Below are 18,091 nucleotides of genomic sequence, written 5' to 3'. Positions count from 1 at the left end.
AAATTACTGTGTTTAGCATGTCATGATAGACTAGTATTTATGCAGGGTGTTTAAAATCAGTTTTCAGTCAGAGTTTAATGTGACCTAAACGTTCCCTCAGCTGCTCTGTGAACCTTTTCAGTTCTTATTCCTAGTCAAAGTTACTCCGCTCAATGAGGAAATCGACAGGTCCATGCCTTAGACTAAACTGAAGTCCAGAGCAAAACTTTCTGATTAAAAATGATTTATTAAGTAATACTACACTTAGATGATCATAGCATTTAGCACTTACAGTATACTGTATATTGATCACATTTCTTTATATTACTATTTTATGTGTATCGATACATTTAATTAGCAAAGTGCTTGTAGAATGCAGAAATGAGCTCTGGTGCAGCACAGGCTCAAGGAATCAGTGGTAGAGAAGAGTGGATAGATACATTTAGGGACGTCTCTGAAGTCTTGTGAATGAATATACAGTGGGGGAAAAAAGTATTTAGTCAGCCACCAATTGTGCAAGTTCTCCCACTTAGAAAGATGAGATAGGCCTGTAATTTTCATCATAGGTACACGTCAACTATGACAGACAAATTGAGGAAAAAAAATCCAGAAAATCACATTGTAGGATTTTTAATGAATTTATTTGCAAATTATGGTGGAAAATAAGTATTTGGTATTTTGGAAGTTACAGCTCTCACAGACCTGTAACTTCTTCTTTAAGAGGCTCCTCTGTCCTCCACTCGTTACCTGTATTAATGGCACCTGTTTGAACTTGTTATCAGTATAAAAGACACCTGTCCACAACCTCAAACAGTCACACTCCAAACTCCACTATGGCCAAGAACAAAGAGCTGTCAAAGGACCCCAGAAACAAAATTGTAGACCTGCACCAGGCTGGGAAGACTGAATCTGCAATAGGTAAGCAGCTTGGTTTGAAGAAATCAACTGTGGGAGCAATTATTAGGAAATGGAAGACATACAAGACCATTGATAATCTCCCTCGATCTGGGGCTCCACGCAAGATCTCACCCCGTGGGGTCAAAATGATCACAAGAACGGTGAGCAAAAATCCCAGAACCACACGGGGGGACCTAGTGAATGACCTGCAGAGAGCTGGGACCAAAGTAACAAAGCCTACCATCAGTAACACACTACGCCGCCAGGGACTCAAATCCTGCAGTTCCAGACGTGTCCCCCTGCTTAAGCCAGTACATGTCCAGGCCCGTCTGAAGTTTGCTAGAGTGCATTTGGATGATCCAGAAGAGGATTGGGAGAATGTCATATGGTCAGATGAAACCAAAATATAACTTTTTGGTAAAAACTCAACTCGTCGTGTTTGGAGGACAAAGAATGCTGAGTTGCATCCAAAGAACACCATACCTACTGTGAAGCATGGGGGTGGAAACATCATGCTTTGGGGCTGTTTTTCTGCAAAGGGACCAGGACGACTGATCCGTGTAAAGGAAAGAATGAATGGGGCCATGTATCGTGAGATTTTGAGTGAAAACCTCCTTCCATCAGCAAGGGCATTGAAGATGAAACGTGGCTGGGTCTTTCAGCATGACAATGATCCCAAACACACCGCCCGGGCAACGAAGGAGTGGCTTCGTAAGAAGCATTTCAAGGTCCTGGAGTGGCCTAGCCAGTCTCCAGATCTCAACCCCATAGAAAATCTTTGGAGGGAGTTGAAAGTCCGTGTTTGTCATGAGCCTCTCACTCCACCGGGTTACCACCTTAATTTTCTTCCACTCTGCTCACCACTCTCTCTACTCAGCCTAACTAGCTCCACCTGTCCCTGCTCTGCTCTGCTCTAATTACTCTGCCAGCTGCGCTGCATTACCCACTACCTCTCCCAGTATTTAAGGCCCTGTCTTTCAGCTCTCCGGTGTCAGATCGTCTGCAAAGCTCACACCCGGAACCTGTTTGCTCGCGCTTCTGGCTCACCCTGGTTTTGTGACCCCGGACCTGCCTGATTTTTGGATACTCTTCTGCCCCAGGAGATCCAGACCTGCTTCTGCCATAACGACTCCTGACTACTCTTCAATCCCGGTAACTCTGACCAGCCTTCTGCCTTGCTACTACGTATTTTGGATTTCCCTTGTACTGTACTGCTGCCTTGTTTCATTCCGCCCTGTTGTGTCTGTGTCTCCCCCCCCCAGGACTTCTGGACCACCCACCACCGGCTTCATAGGACGCATCGCTGCCACTGGGGGGGGCACAGACCCAGCACATTGGACGGGATCCCTGTTACCCCTGGAGCCTTCATTCACTCCCTACTTCCCTTTTCCCTTAAGTTTTAATAAACTTTCTGGTGTGATGCAATTGTGGTCCTCTGGTCGTCTGTCTGAACCGTGACAGTACGATCTGACCATTATGGACTCAGCGCACACTTTCCCCGACATGGAAACCGATGAGCATGAGCAGCAGTTCCAGCAGCAGCAACAACAACTCGCCATGATCATTCAACTCCTCACCAACCTTACCCCAGCCAGTCTGCCCACCAGCCCTGCCCCCGAGTTACCTGCCCCGGTCATTGCAGCCGCTGCTCCGGAACCCAAGATTGGAAACCCCGAGCGGTTCAACGGCGATTCAACCCAGGTCCGGCCATTCCTGACTAGCTGCCGACTTCAGTTCTCCTTGCAGCCAAGGACCTTCGCCACGGAGGGGGCTAAAGTTGGGTATACCATCACTCACCTGACGGGCCGAGCTCGACTCTGGGGAACAGCAGAGTTCGAACGTCAAACCCCCGCATGTGCAACCTTCGACCTGTTTGCTGAGGAGATGCTGAAGGTGTTTGACCTGGATTCACCAACCGCAGAGGCGTCTCGTGAACTGTTCAGTATTCGACAAGGCAGACGTACAGTCGCAGACCATTCCATCGACTTCCGAACCCTGGCTAGACGAAGTTCTTGGAACACACCATCGTTGGTGGACGCGTTCTTCCATAGTTTGGCTGACTTTATCAAGGACGAGTTGGTCTCCCATGAACTGCCTTCCACTCTTGATGAAGCCATCGCACTGACTGTCAGGATCGACAGAAGGATACAGACCCGTCGTCGTGAGAGGGGGCGCCAAGGTCCACCTACTACCGGCATTCGGAGAGATCCGACTGGGCTCCTGTCATCTACTGCCACTCACCCAGGTCAGCTTGATCAGTCTGAGCCTATGGAGATTGGGCGAGCCTCTCTCACTCCTGCAGAGCGCCAGCGCCGCTTCACCTCAAACCTCTGCCTCTATTGTGGAGGTGATGGACATCGTGTGGTAACCTGCCCTTTAAAGGGCCGAAGCTCACCGGGCATTGGGGGAGTCCGGTTGAGTTCAATGACCATCCAGTCCTCCGACCGCAAACCCCTGCTGCAAGTTCACCTCCGCCTCTCTGACTCAACTCACACCCTGGCTGCTCTGGTGGATTCTGGAGCCGAAGCCAACATAATGGACATCAAGCTGGCACGCCAACTGGGACTGGAGAACCTCCGTTTGACACCTCCTATTCCTGCCCGGGCACTGGACGGACACTTACTCGGATCGGTCACTCATGTCACGGCCCCGGTCTCGATGGGTCTGTCCGGAAACCATCAAGAAACTATCCAGTTTCACCTGCTCCCCTCTCCAGGCCAACCCCTCATCCTGGGTTACCCATGGCTCCGCCGGCACAACCCTCAGCTCGACTGGGTGACCGGGGTGATCAGGGAGTGGGGAGAGGACTGCCACCGAACCTGCCTGCTTGCTGCCGCACTACCCCCTCGGCCAGTACCTACTAACTCCGCTCCTGACCTCTCCAATGTCCCAGAATGCTACCATGGTCTCAGAGAGGTGTTTAACAAAGCAAGAGCCACATCTCTGCCCCCTCACCGACCGTACGACTGTGCCATCGACCTCCTCCCTGGAACAGCCCCTCCAAAGGGTCGTCTTTATTCGTTGTCTGCTCCTGAAAGAAAGTCCATGGAGGACTACATCAATGGCTCTCTGTCCGCAGGATTAATCCGTTCATCTTCATCTCCTGCTGGTGCTGGCTTCTTCTTTGTGGGGAAGAAGGACGGATCTCTTCGCCCCTGCATCGACTACAGGGGACTCAACGACATCACAGTGAAAAACCGTTACCCTCTGCCTCTGCTCACCTCTGCTTTTGAGTTGCTCCAGGGAGCCACTGTTTTTACCAAGTTGGATCTCAGAAACGCTTACCACCTAGTGCGGATCCGGGAGGGAGATGAATGGAAAACCGCATTCAATACACCAACAGGCCACTACGAGTATCTGGTTATGCCTTTTGGCCTCACCAATGCTCCTGCTGTGTTCCAGGCTCTAGTGAATGATGTACTGCGGGACATGTTAAACAAGTTTGTCTTCGTTTACCTGGATGACATCTTAATCTACTCCAGAAACCTGTCTGAACACACCCGCCATGTCCAGCAAGTCCTTCATCGTCTTCTGGAGAATTCCCTCTACGCCAAGGCAGAGAAATGTGAGTTTCACGTCAAGACAGTGGCCTTCCTGGGGTACATAGTGGCAGAGGGAAGTATCCAAATGGATCCTGCCAAAGTATCAGCAGTCACTTCATGGCCAGTTCCGGAGAACAGAAAGAAGCTGCAACAGTTTCTGGGGTTTGCTAACTTCTATAGAAAGTTTATCCGGAACTACAGTACCGTTGCTGCCCCTCTCACTGCTCTAACCAGCACCAAGCAACCCTTCACCTGGACCCCAGCAGCCGACAAAGCCTTCAGTACCCTCAAGGTGAGGTTCACCTCCGCTCCCATCCTCCAGATGCCTGATGTGGACCGGCAATTCATTGTGGAGGTGGACGCCTCGGATGTGGGAGTTGGTGCTGTGATTTCTCAGTGGGCTGCGGAGGATAGGAAGCTCCATCCCTGTGCCTTTTTCTCACGTCGGTTGTCCCCCTCTGAGTGCAATTACGACATAGGGAACCGTGAGCTGCTGGCTGTGAAGCTTGCCTTGGAGGAGTGGCGTCACTGGCTGGAGGGGTCCACCATTCCATTTCTCGTTTGGACCGATCATAAGAACTTGGAGTACATCCGCACGGCCAAACGGTTGAACTCCAGGCAGTCCCGCTGGGCCCTGTTCTTCACCAGGTTTAATTTCACTCTGTCATACCGGCCTGGATCACGCAACACCAAGCCAGACGCCCTCTCCCGTCAATTCCAGAAGGATGACACCCCCTCCAAGGACCCTGTGTCGATTCTGCCAAGTCCCTGCATCGTTGCAGCTCTGACCTGGGCTGTTGAGGAACAGGTGCTGGAGGCTCTCCGTAACCAGCCAGGTCCCAGCACTTGCCCAGCTGACCGCCTTTTTGTCCCCGAAGACCTGAGGTCCCAGGTCGTTCAGTGGGGACATGACTCCCGCCTAGCTTGTCACCCTGGCTCCACCCGCACTTACAACCTGCTCGCCCAGAGGTTCTGGTGGCCCTCTCTGAGAAAGGATGTACGGGAATTCGTCCAAGCCTGCCCCATCTGCAACCAACACAAGTCGTCCTGCCAGCCCCCAGCCGGATTGCTGCAGCCCCTGCCTGTGCCCAGACGTCCCTGGTCTCACATCGCCCTTGACTTTGTCACGGGGCTGCCCCCTTCAAGTGGCATGACCGTCATTCTCACCATAGTTGACAGTTTCAGCAAGATGGCACACTTCATTCCCCTCCCCAAGCTCCCAACCGCCAAGGAGACCGCCCAGGTGGTCCTGGAACACGTCTTCCGGATCCACGGACTGCCAAAGGATGTAGTTTCTGACCGTGGTCCACAATTCTCCTCCGCTTTTTGGAAGGAGTTCTGTCACCTGCTGGGAGCCACAGTCAGTCTGACTTCCGGATTCCATCCCCAATCCAATGGGCAGTCAGAGCGGGCTAATCAGGAGCTCGAGAAGGCACTGCGATGCATGACTTCACGCAACCCCCACTCCTGGTCGCAGCAATTGACATGGGTGGAGTACGCACACAATTCTCTGACCTGCTCTGCCATCGGTATGTCCCCTTTCCAATGTGTTTATGGATACCAGCCTCCTCTATTTGCCAGCCAGGAAGAGGAGGTTACTTGCCCATCTGCACTTGCTTTTGCCCGTCGATGTCGCCGCACCTGGTCACAAGCCCGAGCCACACTCCTCAGATCCGTTGCCAGCTACACTACCGGGGCCAACCGTCGGAGAATTCCTGCTCCCACCTACCATGTTGGTCAAAGGGTGTGGTTGTCATCGAAGAACCTGCCACTCAGGGTGGAGTCGCAGAAGCTGGCACCTCGGTTCATTGGCCCATTCCCTATCATAAGAGTGATTAGCCCAACTGCTGTCCGGCTCCAACTGCCTAATTCCCTGAGGGTGCACCCCACTTTCCATGTGTCTAAGATTAAGCCCATCCATGAGAGTCCGCTGGTCCCTGCTGCGCCTTGTCCTCCTCCTCCACGGCTCGTCGATGGTGGTCTGGTTTACACCGTCCGCCGCCTGCTTCGGTCCAGACGGAGGGGTAGGGGTCTCCAGTACCTCATTGACTGGGAGGGCTATGGACCTGAGGAAAGGACCTGGGTGCCAGCTAGTCGGATTGTGGATAGGACTCTCATCACCGCTTTCCACCAACGGCATCCTGATCAACCTGCAATCCGTAGGGGCCGCCCCAGAGGGGTCCCTAACCGTCCTGCCCGCTCGGCTTCCTGTCCTGTGCCTGATCCTGTCTCGGGACCTGTCCCATCTCCCGACCACGGCCCTCCGGCTTCCTCCGAGGATGAGGACGTTCACTCGGACCGTTCGGAGGAGTTCTAGCCCTCCTCCGGCTCCCCTCCTCCCGCCCGGCGTGGTGTTGCTCTTGGGACTTCTGGGGCCGTCCCTTGGGGGGGGGGTTCTGTCATGAGCCTCTCACTCCACCGGGTTACCACCTTAATTTTCTTCCACTCTGCTCACCACTCTCTCTACTCAGCCTAACTAGCTCCACCTGTCCCTGCTCTGCTCTGCTCTAATTACTCTGCCAGCTGCGCTGCATTACCCACTACCTCTCCCAGTATTTAAGGCCCTGTCTTTCAGCTCTCCGGTGTCAGATCGTCTGCAAAGCTCACACCCGGAACCTGTTTGCTCGCGCTTCTGGCTCACCCTGGTTTTGTGACCCCGGACCTGCCTGATTTTTGGATACTCTTCTGCCCCAGGAGATCCAGACCTGCTTCTGCCATAACGACTCCTGACTACTCTTCAATCCCGGTAACTCTGACCAGCCTTCTGCCTTGCTACTACGTATTTTGGATTTCCCTTGTACTGTACTGCTGCCTTGTTTCATTCCGCCCTGTTGTGTCTGTGTCTCCCCCCCCCAGGACTTCTGGACCACCCACCACCGGCTTCATAGGACGCATCGCTGCCACTGGGGGGGGCACAGACCCAGCACATTGGACGGGATCCCTGTTACCCCTGGAGCCTTCATTCACTCCCTACTTCCCTTTTCCCTTAAGTTTTAATAAACTTTCTGGTGTGATGCAATTGTGGTCCTCTGGTCGTCTGTCTGAACCGTGACAGTGTTGCCCAGCGACAGCCCCAAAACATCACTGCTCTAGAGGAGATCTGCATGGAGGAATGGGCCAAAATACCAGCAACAGTGTGTGAAAACCTTGTGAAGACTTACAGAAAACGTTTGACCTGTGTCATTGCCAACAAAGGATATATAACAAAGTATTGAGAAACTTTTGTTATTGACCAAATACTTATTTTCCACCATAATTTGCAAATAAATTCATAAAAAATCCTACAATGTGATTTTCTGGAATTCTTTTCCTCATTTTGTCTGTCATAGTTGACGTGTATCTATGATGAAAATTACAGGCCTCTCTCATCTTTTTAAGTGGGAGAACTTGCACAATTGGTGGCTGACTAAATACTTTTTTCCACCACTGTATCCGTTAATTATCCGAAAATATAGCAACTATTACGCTTATGACAGTATAAAAGGCTTGAAGACAGATCGCTCATATTATTAACATCTTAGAGAGTATATCTGTGTTACAAGGATATTCCTAGAGTGTTATGGTCCAATATTGAGGTAAATTAGATTACATCGAGAAATAACCAGAAATAATGTGAACGTTATAAACAGATGTTAAAATTAGGTCTGACACATTGTAAACAGTGTGCTCGCAGTGTAGCATAAATAAAATATAAACAGCAAAGCAAAGTCTTTCAGTGCATAATTGCTCAAATAAAAGGGAAGGCGAGTCCATAAAAAAACAAGCTTTTATGCATGTGCATACTGGACTCATAAAGATTGGGTGTCTTATATTTTTCATTGAGGAACTCATTCCGTAACTAGCAATATATCTGTCCTCAGCGTGCGATGCGTCTCACAACATACTCATTAGTATGCACTAAGTGGATAATGCGAGCATAATCAAATACACACTTGATTTATGGTGTGTGTATCCCTGATTACGTAAAAAAAAAAGAGGTAAACGTCAACAAGATGAATCCTGCCACTGACAGAGCTGGGAGATGTCTTCCGGCTCACTGGGCTATGGGGGATGGTACACCGTGGTAAAGTACTCTATGGAGTGCTGTGCTCTGTGCTGTGCATCCACAGTCTAGCACAGTAGACTGCATGTTATGTATGTTGGGGGGTGGGTGGGTGCTGTCGCCTGCAGTGGGTGTATGTATTAAACGTTTATGTCATCCATATTGTGCTGGTAGCCCTGCTACATGTCTATAATATTACAGCTGACATGGCCATACCCTTACACACATACACACACATATACACACAGATTATTGTGCACAAACACACACACACACACATTACACCAACAGACATGCATATTGTATACATTTACAAAGGCCCTTATGCACACACACTCACAAGTACAGACAGACAGACAGAGACACAGACAGAGAGCGAGACACAGACACACACATGTGCATTGAGTGCTCTTTACAGGGATCCTTTGACTGGCACCCATCTGTGTCTTATTATGGGACATATGACTGTGTGTGACCACTACTGTCCTTCTCTGTTATTGGCTTGGTCATTAAGACCCTCAGGCACAATCTCAGCTCTCCTTGCTATCCTCTGACATTGGCCCTCTGTGTTTACAGGATCTGTCTATGAAGTCCTGATATTGCCATTATGTGTATATAGAGCTGTCTATACAATGCTGACATATTGGTCTTGGTTATTAGCTATTATTGGTTATTATTACCTGTAAACCTCATAAAATCCGTGGTCATTGACCTTTTGTATAGACCCTTTTGCTATGTCTTTGTTGCAATGCTTTGATATGGGTCTCCATATCTGTATGTAATACTCTGATATTCACAGTCAGATAGTGACCTTTTTTGACAAATATTTCCTATAGTAATTATCTGACATTGGTCCTCTGCATTGCTTCAATACTGTATTTGGATATTGGCTCTCTGCATGTTCAGTAGGCTCTGTCTCTGTGAGTGTAATATAGCTAGCCACTGTGTTGTACTCTCAAAGAGAACAGGGTTTCTCCCAAGGCCTCGATAAACATACCAAGCACAGGAGCATTGATTCATGTACCGTATTCTCCTGTCTATTTCCCCTCAAGCCCGTGTTTTATGAAGTCAGGGACTTCTGGCCCAAATGGATTGTCATAAACTGGCCATATTAACCAACTGTTCTCAATAAATCTATGTCAGAGTAAACATGCTGAAATCTAGTAGTTATGTAGGAAATTCAGGCTCCCTGAATTCTATATTGATTATCAAGCACTGTACATTATCAATTGATTGCAACTAATGCAACTTAATTCATGTGGAATGCAAATAAAATTCTGTCCTGTATTACATGACTCAGTGACAGTGGCGTGTATTCATGGTTGCCAAGGGAAGCCAGGCTTCCCCCAAAAATGTAAAAAAAATAAATAAAAAATAAAAAAGTATCTTTCGTCTCTCTGTGTTTCATAATTTTCCTTCAATTCCAAGAGGCTGAATGTACATTATATAAACAAAAGTATGTTGACACCCCTTCAAATTAGTGGATTCGGCTATTTCAGCCACACCCGTTGCTGACAGGTGTATAAAATCGAGCACACAGCCATGCAATCTCCATAGACAAACATTGGCAGTAGAATGGCCCATACTGAAGAGCTCAGTGACATTCAACGTGGCACCTTCATAGGATGCCACCTTTCCAACAAGTCAGTTTGTCAAATTTCTGCCCTGCTGGAGCTTCCCCGGTCAACTGTTATTGTTAAGTGGAAACGTCTAGGAGCAACAACGGCTCAGCCGCAAAGTGGTAGACCACACAAGCTCACAGAACGGGACCGCCTAGTGCTGAAGAGCGTAGCTTGTAAAAATTGACCATCCTCAGTTGCAACACTCACTACCGAGTTCCAAACTGCCTCTGGAAGCAACATCAGCACAAGAACTGTTCGTCGGGAGCTTCATGAAATGGGTTTCCATGGCTGAGCAGCCACGCACAAGTCTAAGATCACAATGTGCCGCCATTGGACTCTGCAGCAGTGGAAACGCGTTCTCTGGAGTGATGAATCACGCTTCACCATCTGGCAGTCCGACAGACGAATCTGGGTTTGGCGGATGCCAGGAGAACGCTACATGCCCCTATGCATAGTGCCAACTGTAAAGTTTGGTGGAGGAGGAATAATGGTCTGAGTGTAGTGAAGAGAAATCTTAACGCTACAGCATACAATAACATTCTAGAAGATTCTGTGCTTCAAACCTTGTGGCAACAGTTCGGGGAAGGCCCTTTCCTGTTTTAGCATGACAATGCCCCCGTGCACAAAGCGAGGTCCATACAGAAATGGTTTGTCGAGACCGGTGTGGAAGAACTTGATTGGCCTGTACAGAGCCCTGATCTCAACCCCATCTTACACCTTTGGGATGAATTGTAACACCGACTGCGAGCCAGGCCTAATCGCCCAACATCAGTGCCCGACGTCACTAATGCTCTCGTGGCTGAATGGAAGCAAGTCCCTGCAGCAATGTTCCAACATCTAGTGGAAAGCTTTCCCAGAAGAGTGGAGGCTGTTATAGCAGCAAAGGGGGGACCAACTCCATATTAATGCCCATAATTTTGGAATTAGATGTTTGACGAGCAGGTGTCCACATACTTTGGGTCATGTAGTGTATCTCACATTAGAAAGCATCTGAGCGACTGAAACAGCGCCCCTCTGTCTCTGTATGTGTAGCCCATCTATCTGAGGCTGTCTGGTCAAAAAGAGTATGACGTTGTTGCCGCCGGTAACATTGCATGCAAGGGAAGCCAGCGAGCATTTGGCCTCCCTTGTTAATTTTTTAAAATTCAATAATAGCCAATCAGCGTTGAGCTAAACTGAGTGAGCTCAACTGTGAATGATCCTGGCGCACCAAAAAAAAGTGTAAAGGGAAGCCAATTTGGATTTTGCTTCACACCAGTCACGTCAAAAGAAGAATGTCATTTAGAGAAAAAACTTGAATTATTGCATCTCATTGTGTCGTTGTCCTCCAGTGTCTAGCTAGCTAGCTAAAATCATCCCTTTCCTAAATTAGCCATGAATGTAGGGATTTGGACAATGATTATAACGGTGATTCTGATCGAACCATAAATTCATACATTGTGCCCCTGGCCTGAAAGGATGGAAGTTCAATATGTAGCTAGATGTAGTATGCTAATGTTAACTAGCTGGCCTGGCGCATCGTTGCTCATGAAAGGAAGTTAGGTTAGCGAGCAAGTATTTTAGCCAGGTAGCCTAGTACAACAAAAACTAAAAGAATGTACTATATGACAGAGTCATAGACCGTTTCATCAACATGAAAGAGAGGAGGATGGCATTGGCGTTTCTCTACAAGTAGTGTGAATCAACATGTTTTTTATACTTACGCACGCACACACGCACACGCACATACACACACACACACACACACACACACACACACACACACACACACACACACACACACACACACACACACACACACACAGTCCCCAATTGTCATACTTGAGTAAAAGTAAAGATACCTTAATAGAAAATGACTCAAGTAAAAGTGAAAGTCACCCAGTAAATTATTACTTATAAAGTTATATAAAGTCTAAAAGTATTTGGTTTTAAATATACTTAACTATCAAAAGTAAATGTAATTGCAAAACTATACTTAAGTATCAAAGTAAAAGTATAAATAATTTCAAATTCCTTATATTGAGCAAACCAGACAGCGCGATTTTTTTGTTTTTTAAATTTACACATAGCCAGGGGCACACTCCAACACTCAGACATCATTTACAAACGAAGCATGTGTGTTTAGTCAGTCCGCCAGATCAGATGCAGTAGTGATGACCACTTTTGATAAGTGTGTGAATGGACCCTTTTCCTGCCGTGCTAAGCATTCAAAGTGTAACGAGTACTTTTGGGTGTCAGGGAAAATGTATGGAGTAAAAAGTACATTATTTTCTTTAGGAATATAGTGAAGTAAAAGTAAAAGTTGTCCAAAATATAAATACACAGACAGACACACACACACACACACACACACACACACACACACACACACACACACACACACACACACACACAAATCAGTACCATGCCACATCCTATTTAGCTTGTGTTGACTGGACTCAATTGTTTTTGGTATCTTTTAGTTGTCACTATATTAAACTAACCATTAGCCTAGGTGATTTGATTCTGTTGAAATGTTGAAGTTGAAATGGTGCTGGAATTATGGAGGCAGCTCCTGTTTACTTTTCGACTTGCGGTAACTCTCCATGGTTCTAAATCAATGGTTGTTTAATAGTCCGAAAATGTCAGAAACATTAACTTGCTTGGCCATGCTGTAGGTCATGTATCTGTTTGTTACATGCAAAATGCTTTGTGGACTTCATCGGACAGATGTTGCAAAGTTGTGGTTGAATTTATTCTGCCATTGTGTCTTATAATAATAATAATATGCCATTTAGCAGACGCTTTTATCCAAAGCGACTTACAGTCACGTGTGCATACATTTTTATGTATGGGTGGTCCCGGGGATCGAACCCACTACCCAGGCGTTACAAGCGCCATGCTCTACCAATTGAGCTTAGGCCTATAAATCAAGGTGTCAAGGCATTAACAGGTTATAGAGCAAACAACGCAATTATCACAACACATAGGTTGTAATATGGCTTTTTTTTCCTGGCTTGGCTTCCCCAGTGATTTTACCCACGCACCGCTGCTGCTCAGTGATAGACATTTCAAGATACTATCCATTATAGTCTTCAGAAAATATTGCCTAATGCATTGTGTGTGTTGACCTGACCTTGTCTCTCTGTGCATATGCAGGTACACCCTTTGTTGATGCGCGAGCGGCGCTCCGAATTGCACAGGAACAAGCTGCTGCGAAGGACAGTCAGCGTTCCTGTTGAGGGGAGGCACCATCCAGAGATGGGTGAGTAGGCCATGGGCCCTTCTATCTCTCTGAATCCTTTCTGTCCATAGAAATACAGTGAATAGAATGGGCTTGAAACCTCTGACCTTAAAGCACAAATGTAATGTTGTACTTCCTGCTTTTACTTCCTGCTTCATTCTTATGGGGACCCTCGCAATGGCTGCCAGTCCACCCATTATGGCGTCATTGACTTGAATGGGGAGGCCCATTTTACTCATTCTGGTTTTGTGTTTCTGACTCTACCTGTCATGGGCTGCTCTCACCTTTCTCTGCCTCTCTACCTCTGATATTTTGTGATTCTGTCTTTCTTACTGCCTCTCTGACTCGTTGTCTCTGCCTGCCTCTTTGCCTTACTCCACCTCTCTCACACTGCCTCTCTGCCTCATGTACAATGTCTCAGCATTGATACACTCCCATCGTCCACATAGGGCAACTCTCCCCACAACAGTCCTGTGGGGATACTGCAATAGGCCACTCACTCCATATTTGACATGAACCTGTTCAGGTCTGACACAGCAATACTCTCCTATAACTGCACAGGCTACACAGGCCTACTGACTCCAGAAGAGTGGTGCTCATCACACTCTAAGCATATCTATGGTATAGCATATGTTATCCAACAGCCTTCCATTGAGAACCATCTGCAGTGAGAGCCCATACTGAATGGGATCGATGCCCCCCCAGGCGGCCAAGGCCCTCCAGGCAGCCCATTAATGAGCTGATTAACAGAAACCTGCCATGCTGTCATCAGAATTCCACATTTACAGAGTCAGTGTCAAGGGAACTGCTTGTGACACAGTGACCCATTTCAAAAAGTCTGTGACCTACTGCATAACTTGGAACTGAGATAACTTAGTGAGATCATTTTTGGGATAATCCGAAAGTGAGAGTAGATTTGATGCAAGCAAGTGAGTAGATTGCATACAAGTGGATTGGATAATGGTAATCTATGTATAAAACAAATATTAGAAAATCAAATTTTGACAAGACTTAAAAAATAGAACACAAAGGCATGAAATCAAAATGAAAGGCTAAACTGTCCAATGAAACACAAGATCGAGATAGAGCATTGTTTGCTCTGGGGGATGAGGGCCAATAGACCTTCCGATGTTGTCCTCTACTTACAGTGAGGGAAAAAAGTATTTGATCCACTACTGATTTTGTACGTTTGCCCACTGACAAAGAAATGATAAGTCTATAATTTTAATGGTAGGTTTATTTGAACAGTGAGAGACAGAATAACAACACAAAAATCCAGAAAAACAATGTCAAAAATGTTATAAATTGATTAGCATTTTAATGAGGGAAATAAGTATTTGACCCCCTCTCAATCAGAAAGATTTCTGGCTCCCAGGTGTCTTTTATACAGGTAACGAGCTGAGATTAGGAGCACACTCTTAAAGGGAGTGCTCCTAATCTCAGTTTGTTACCTGTATAAAAGACACCTGTCCACAGAAGCAATCAATCAATCAGATTCCAAACTCTCCACCATGGCCAAGACCAAATAGCTCTCCAAGGATGTCAGGGACAAGATTGTAGACCTACACAAGGCTGGAATGGGCTATAAGACCATTGCCAAGCAGCTTGGTGAGAAGGTGACAACAGTTGGTGCGATTATTCGCAAATGGAAGAAACACAAAATAATTGTCAATCTCCCTCGGCCTGGGGCTCCATGCAAGATCTCACCTCGTGGAGTTGCAATGATCATGAGAACGGTGAGGAATCAGCCCAGAACTACACGGGAGGATCTTGTCAATGATCTCAAGGCAGCTGGGACCATAGTCACCAAGAAAACAATTGGTAACACACTACGCCGTGAAGGACTGAAATCCTGCAGCGCCCGCAAGGTCCCACTGCTCAAGAAAGCACATATACAGGCCCGTCTGAAGTTTGCCAATGAACATCTGAATGATTCAGAGGAGAACTGGGTGAAAGTGTTGTGGTCAGATGAGACCAAAATCGAGCTCTTTGGCATCAACTCAACTCGCCGTGTTTGGAGGAGGAGGAATGCTTCCTATGACCCCAAGAACACCATCCCCACCGTCAAACATGGAGGTGGAAACATTATGCTTTGGGGGTGTTTTTCTGCTAAGGGGACAGGACAACTTCACCGCATCAAAGGGATGATGGACGGCGCCATGTACCGTAAAATCTTGGGTGAGAACCTCCTTCCCTCAGCCAGGGCATTGAAAATGGGTCGTGGATGGGTATTCCAGCATGACAATGACCCAAAACACACGGCCAAGGCAACAAAGGAGTGGCTCAAGAAGAAGCACATTAAGGTCCTGGAGTGGCCTAGCCAGTCTCCAGACCTTAATCCCATAGAAAATCTGTGGAGGGAGCTGAAGGTTCGAGTTGCCAAACGTCAGCCTCGAAACCTTAATGACTTGGAGAAGATCTGCAAAGAGGAGTGGGACAAAATCCCTCCTGAGATGTGTGCAAACCTGGTGGCCAACTACAAGAAATGTCTGACCTCTGTGATTGCCAACAAGGGTTTTGCCACCAAGTACTAAGTCATGTTTTGCAGAGGGGTCAAATACTAATTTCCCTCATTAAAATGCAAATCAATTTATAACATTTTTTACATGCGTTTTTCTGGATTTTTGTTGTTGTTATTCTGTCTCTCACTGTTCAAATAAACCTACCATTAAAATTATAGACTGATCATGTCTTTGTCAGTGGGCAAACGTACAAAATCAGCAGGGGATCAAATACTTTTTTCCCTCACTGTAAGTGCTTCATTCCAGGGACACAGACAGTACAAGTCATAGATTACTCTTGTGTTATAAAAAAACAAAATTGAATTTGTATCCATCTTGGTATGCATCCAACATGTTTATGTGCTGTATCTATACTTCAAACGTGAATTTTCGTTGAGGAGAGGATGAAAGTGTGCATTTCTCCCATAGTTTTGATAAATGAAGACACTTGACAACAATCCCAGCTGGGTCCTGATGTAATGACCATCTCTGATGAAGACATTTGGCGCTGGTTCTAGGATTAGGTACACATATGATGTTTCAATAGGCTCTTTGGATTGGATACGGAAAGTTACGCAGACACAATCAGTCTACTTCCCCATCCACTTCCTTGTATTGCACCATGAAAGCACGGAAACGGTTAAATTTGGAGCAATCAAAATGCAATTACGGCATTCATCTTGGTAGATAATTGCAGCGTGCTGTAAATGTTTTATGCAAATATCTGTTGTAATTAGAACTTCAACCTAAACCCTATCCACAGAAATTCAGCCTGCAGCCACACTGACCAACCTAGAATCTTTGCTCTGTGTGGAGCTGTCCAATGCACCGAAACAGCTCCCATCCTTGGTGGATTTTAGCCCATGTTAGGCCCTCTGTCCATGGTGTTGAAACAGCCTATGTACCCTGGACACATTTACAGTGACTTGGCATTTTTCCTATTTTGTTGACTTACAACCTGGAATTAAAAATGCTTTTTTGGGGGTTTGTATCATTTGATTTACACAACATGCCTACCACTTTGAAGATGCAAAATATTTTGTATTGTGAAACAAACAAGAAATAAGACAAAAAAACTGAAAACTTGAGCGTGCATAACTATTCACCCCCCCAAAGTCAATACATTGTAGAGCCACCTTTTGCAGCAATTACAGCTGCAAGTCTCTTGGGGTATGTATCTATAAGCTTGGCACATCTAGCCACTGGGATTTTTGCCCATTCTTCAAGGCAAAACTGCTCCAGCTGCTTCAAGTTGGATGGGTTCCGCTGGTGTACAGCAATCTTTAAGTCATACCACAGATTCTCAATTGGATTGAGGTCTGGGCTTTGACTAGGCCATTCCAAGACATTTAAATGTTTCCCCTTAAACCACTCAAGTGTTGCTTTAGCAGTATGCTTAGGGTCATTGTCCTACTGGAAGGTGAACCTCTGTCCTAGTCTCAAATCTGGAAGACTGAAACAGGTTTCCCTCAAGAATTTCCCTGTATTTAGCGCCATCCATCATTCCTTCAATTTTGACCAGTTTCCCAGTCCCTGCCGATGAAAAACATCCCCACAGCATGATGCTGCCACCACCATGCTTCACTGTGGGGATGGTGTCCTCGGGGTGATGAGAGGTGTTGGGTTTGCGCCAAACATAGTGTTTTCCACGATGGCCAAAAAGCTCAATTTTAGTCTCATCTGACCAGAGTACCTTCTTCCATTTGGAGAGTCTCCCACATGCCTTTTGCCGAACACCATACGTGTTTGCTTATTTTTTTCTTTAAGCAATAGCTTTTTTCTGGCCACTCTTCCGTAAAGCCCAGCTCTGTGGAGTGTACGGCTTGAAGTGGTCCTATGGACAGATACTCCAATCTCCGCTGTGGAGCTTTGCAGCTCCTTCAGGGTTATATTTGGTCTCTTTGTTGCCTCTCTGATTAATGCCCTCCTTGCCTGGTCCGTGAGTTTTGGTGGGCGGCCCTCTCTTGGCAGGTTTGTTGTGGTGCCATATTCTTTCCATTTTTTAATAATGGATTTAATGGTGCTCCGTGGGATGTTCAAAGTTTTGGCAACCCTGATCTGTACTTCTCCACAACTTTGTCCCTGACCTGTTTGGAGAGCTCCTTGGTCTTCATGGTGCCGCTTGCTTGGTGGTTCCCCTTGCTTAGTGGTGTTGCAGACTCTGGGGCCTTTCAGAACAGGTGTATATATACTGAGATCATGTGACAAATCATGTGACACTTAGATTGCACACAGGTGGACTTTATTTAGCTAATTATGTGACTTCTGAAGGTAATTGGTTGCAC

The 18,091-nt window shown here is 46.8% G+C and overlaps 1 protein-coding gene across 1 annotated transcript in view; it reads left to right on the top strand.

The window, feature by feature from the left end:
- Positions 1 to 18,091, top strand: part of LOC311139521 (ras/Rap GTPase-activating protein SynGAP-like) — a gene marked incomplete at its 3' end in the record, with an annotated part of 95,899 nt that overhangs the window by 4,262 nt on the left and 73,546 nt on the right. The window contains exon 2 of the mRNA XM_084174408.1: positions 13,221 to 13,326. Within this exon, the coding sequence (XP_084030534.1) occupies positions 13,221 to 13,326 (106 nt within the window). The remainder of the gene's footprint in view (positions 1 to 13,220; positions 13,327 to 18,091) is intronic.

The sequence above is a fragment of the Coregonus lavaretus genome (assembly GCF_964263955.1).
Source record: "Coregonus lavaretus genome assembly, chromosome: 13".
In the NCBI taxonomy this organism is placed as follows: domain Eukaryota; kingdom Metazoa; phylum Chordata; class Actinopteri; order Salmoniformes; family Salmonidae; genus Coregonus; species Coregonus lavaretus.
Note: the sequence above shows the minus strand (reverse complement) of the source record. Positions and strands in the feature narration are given on the sequence as shown.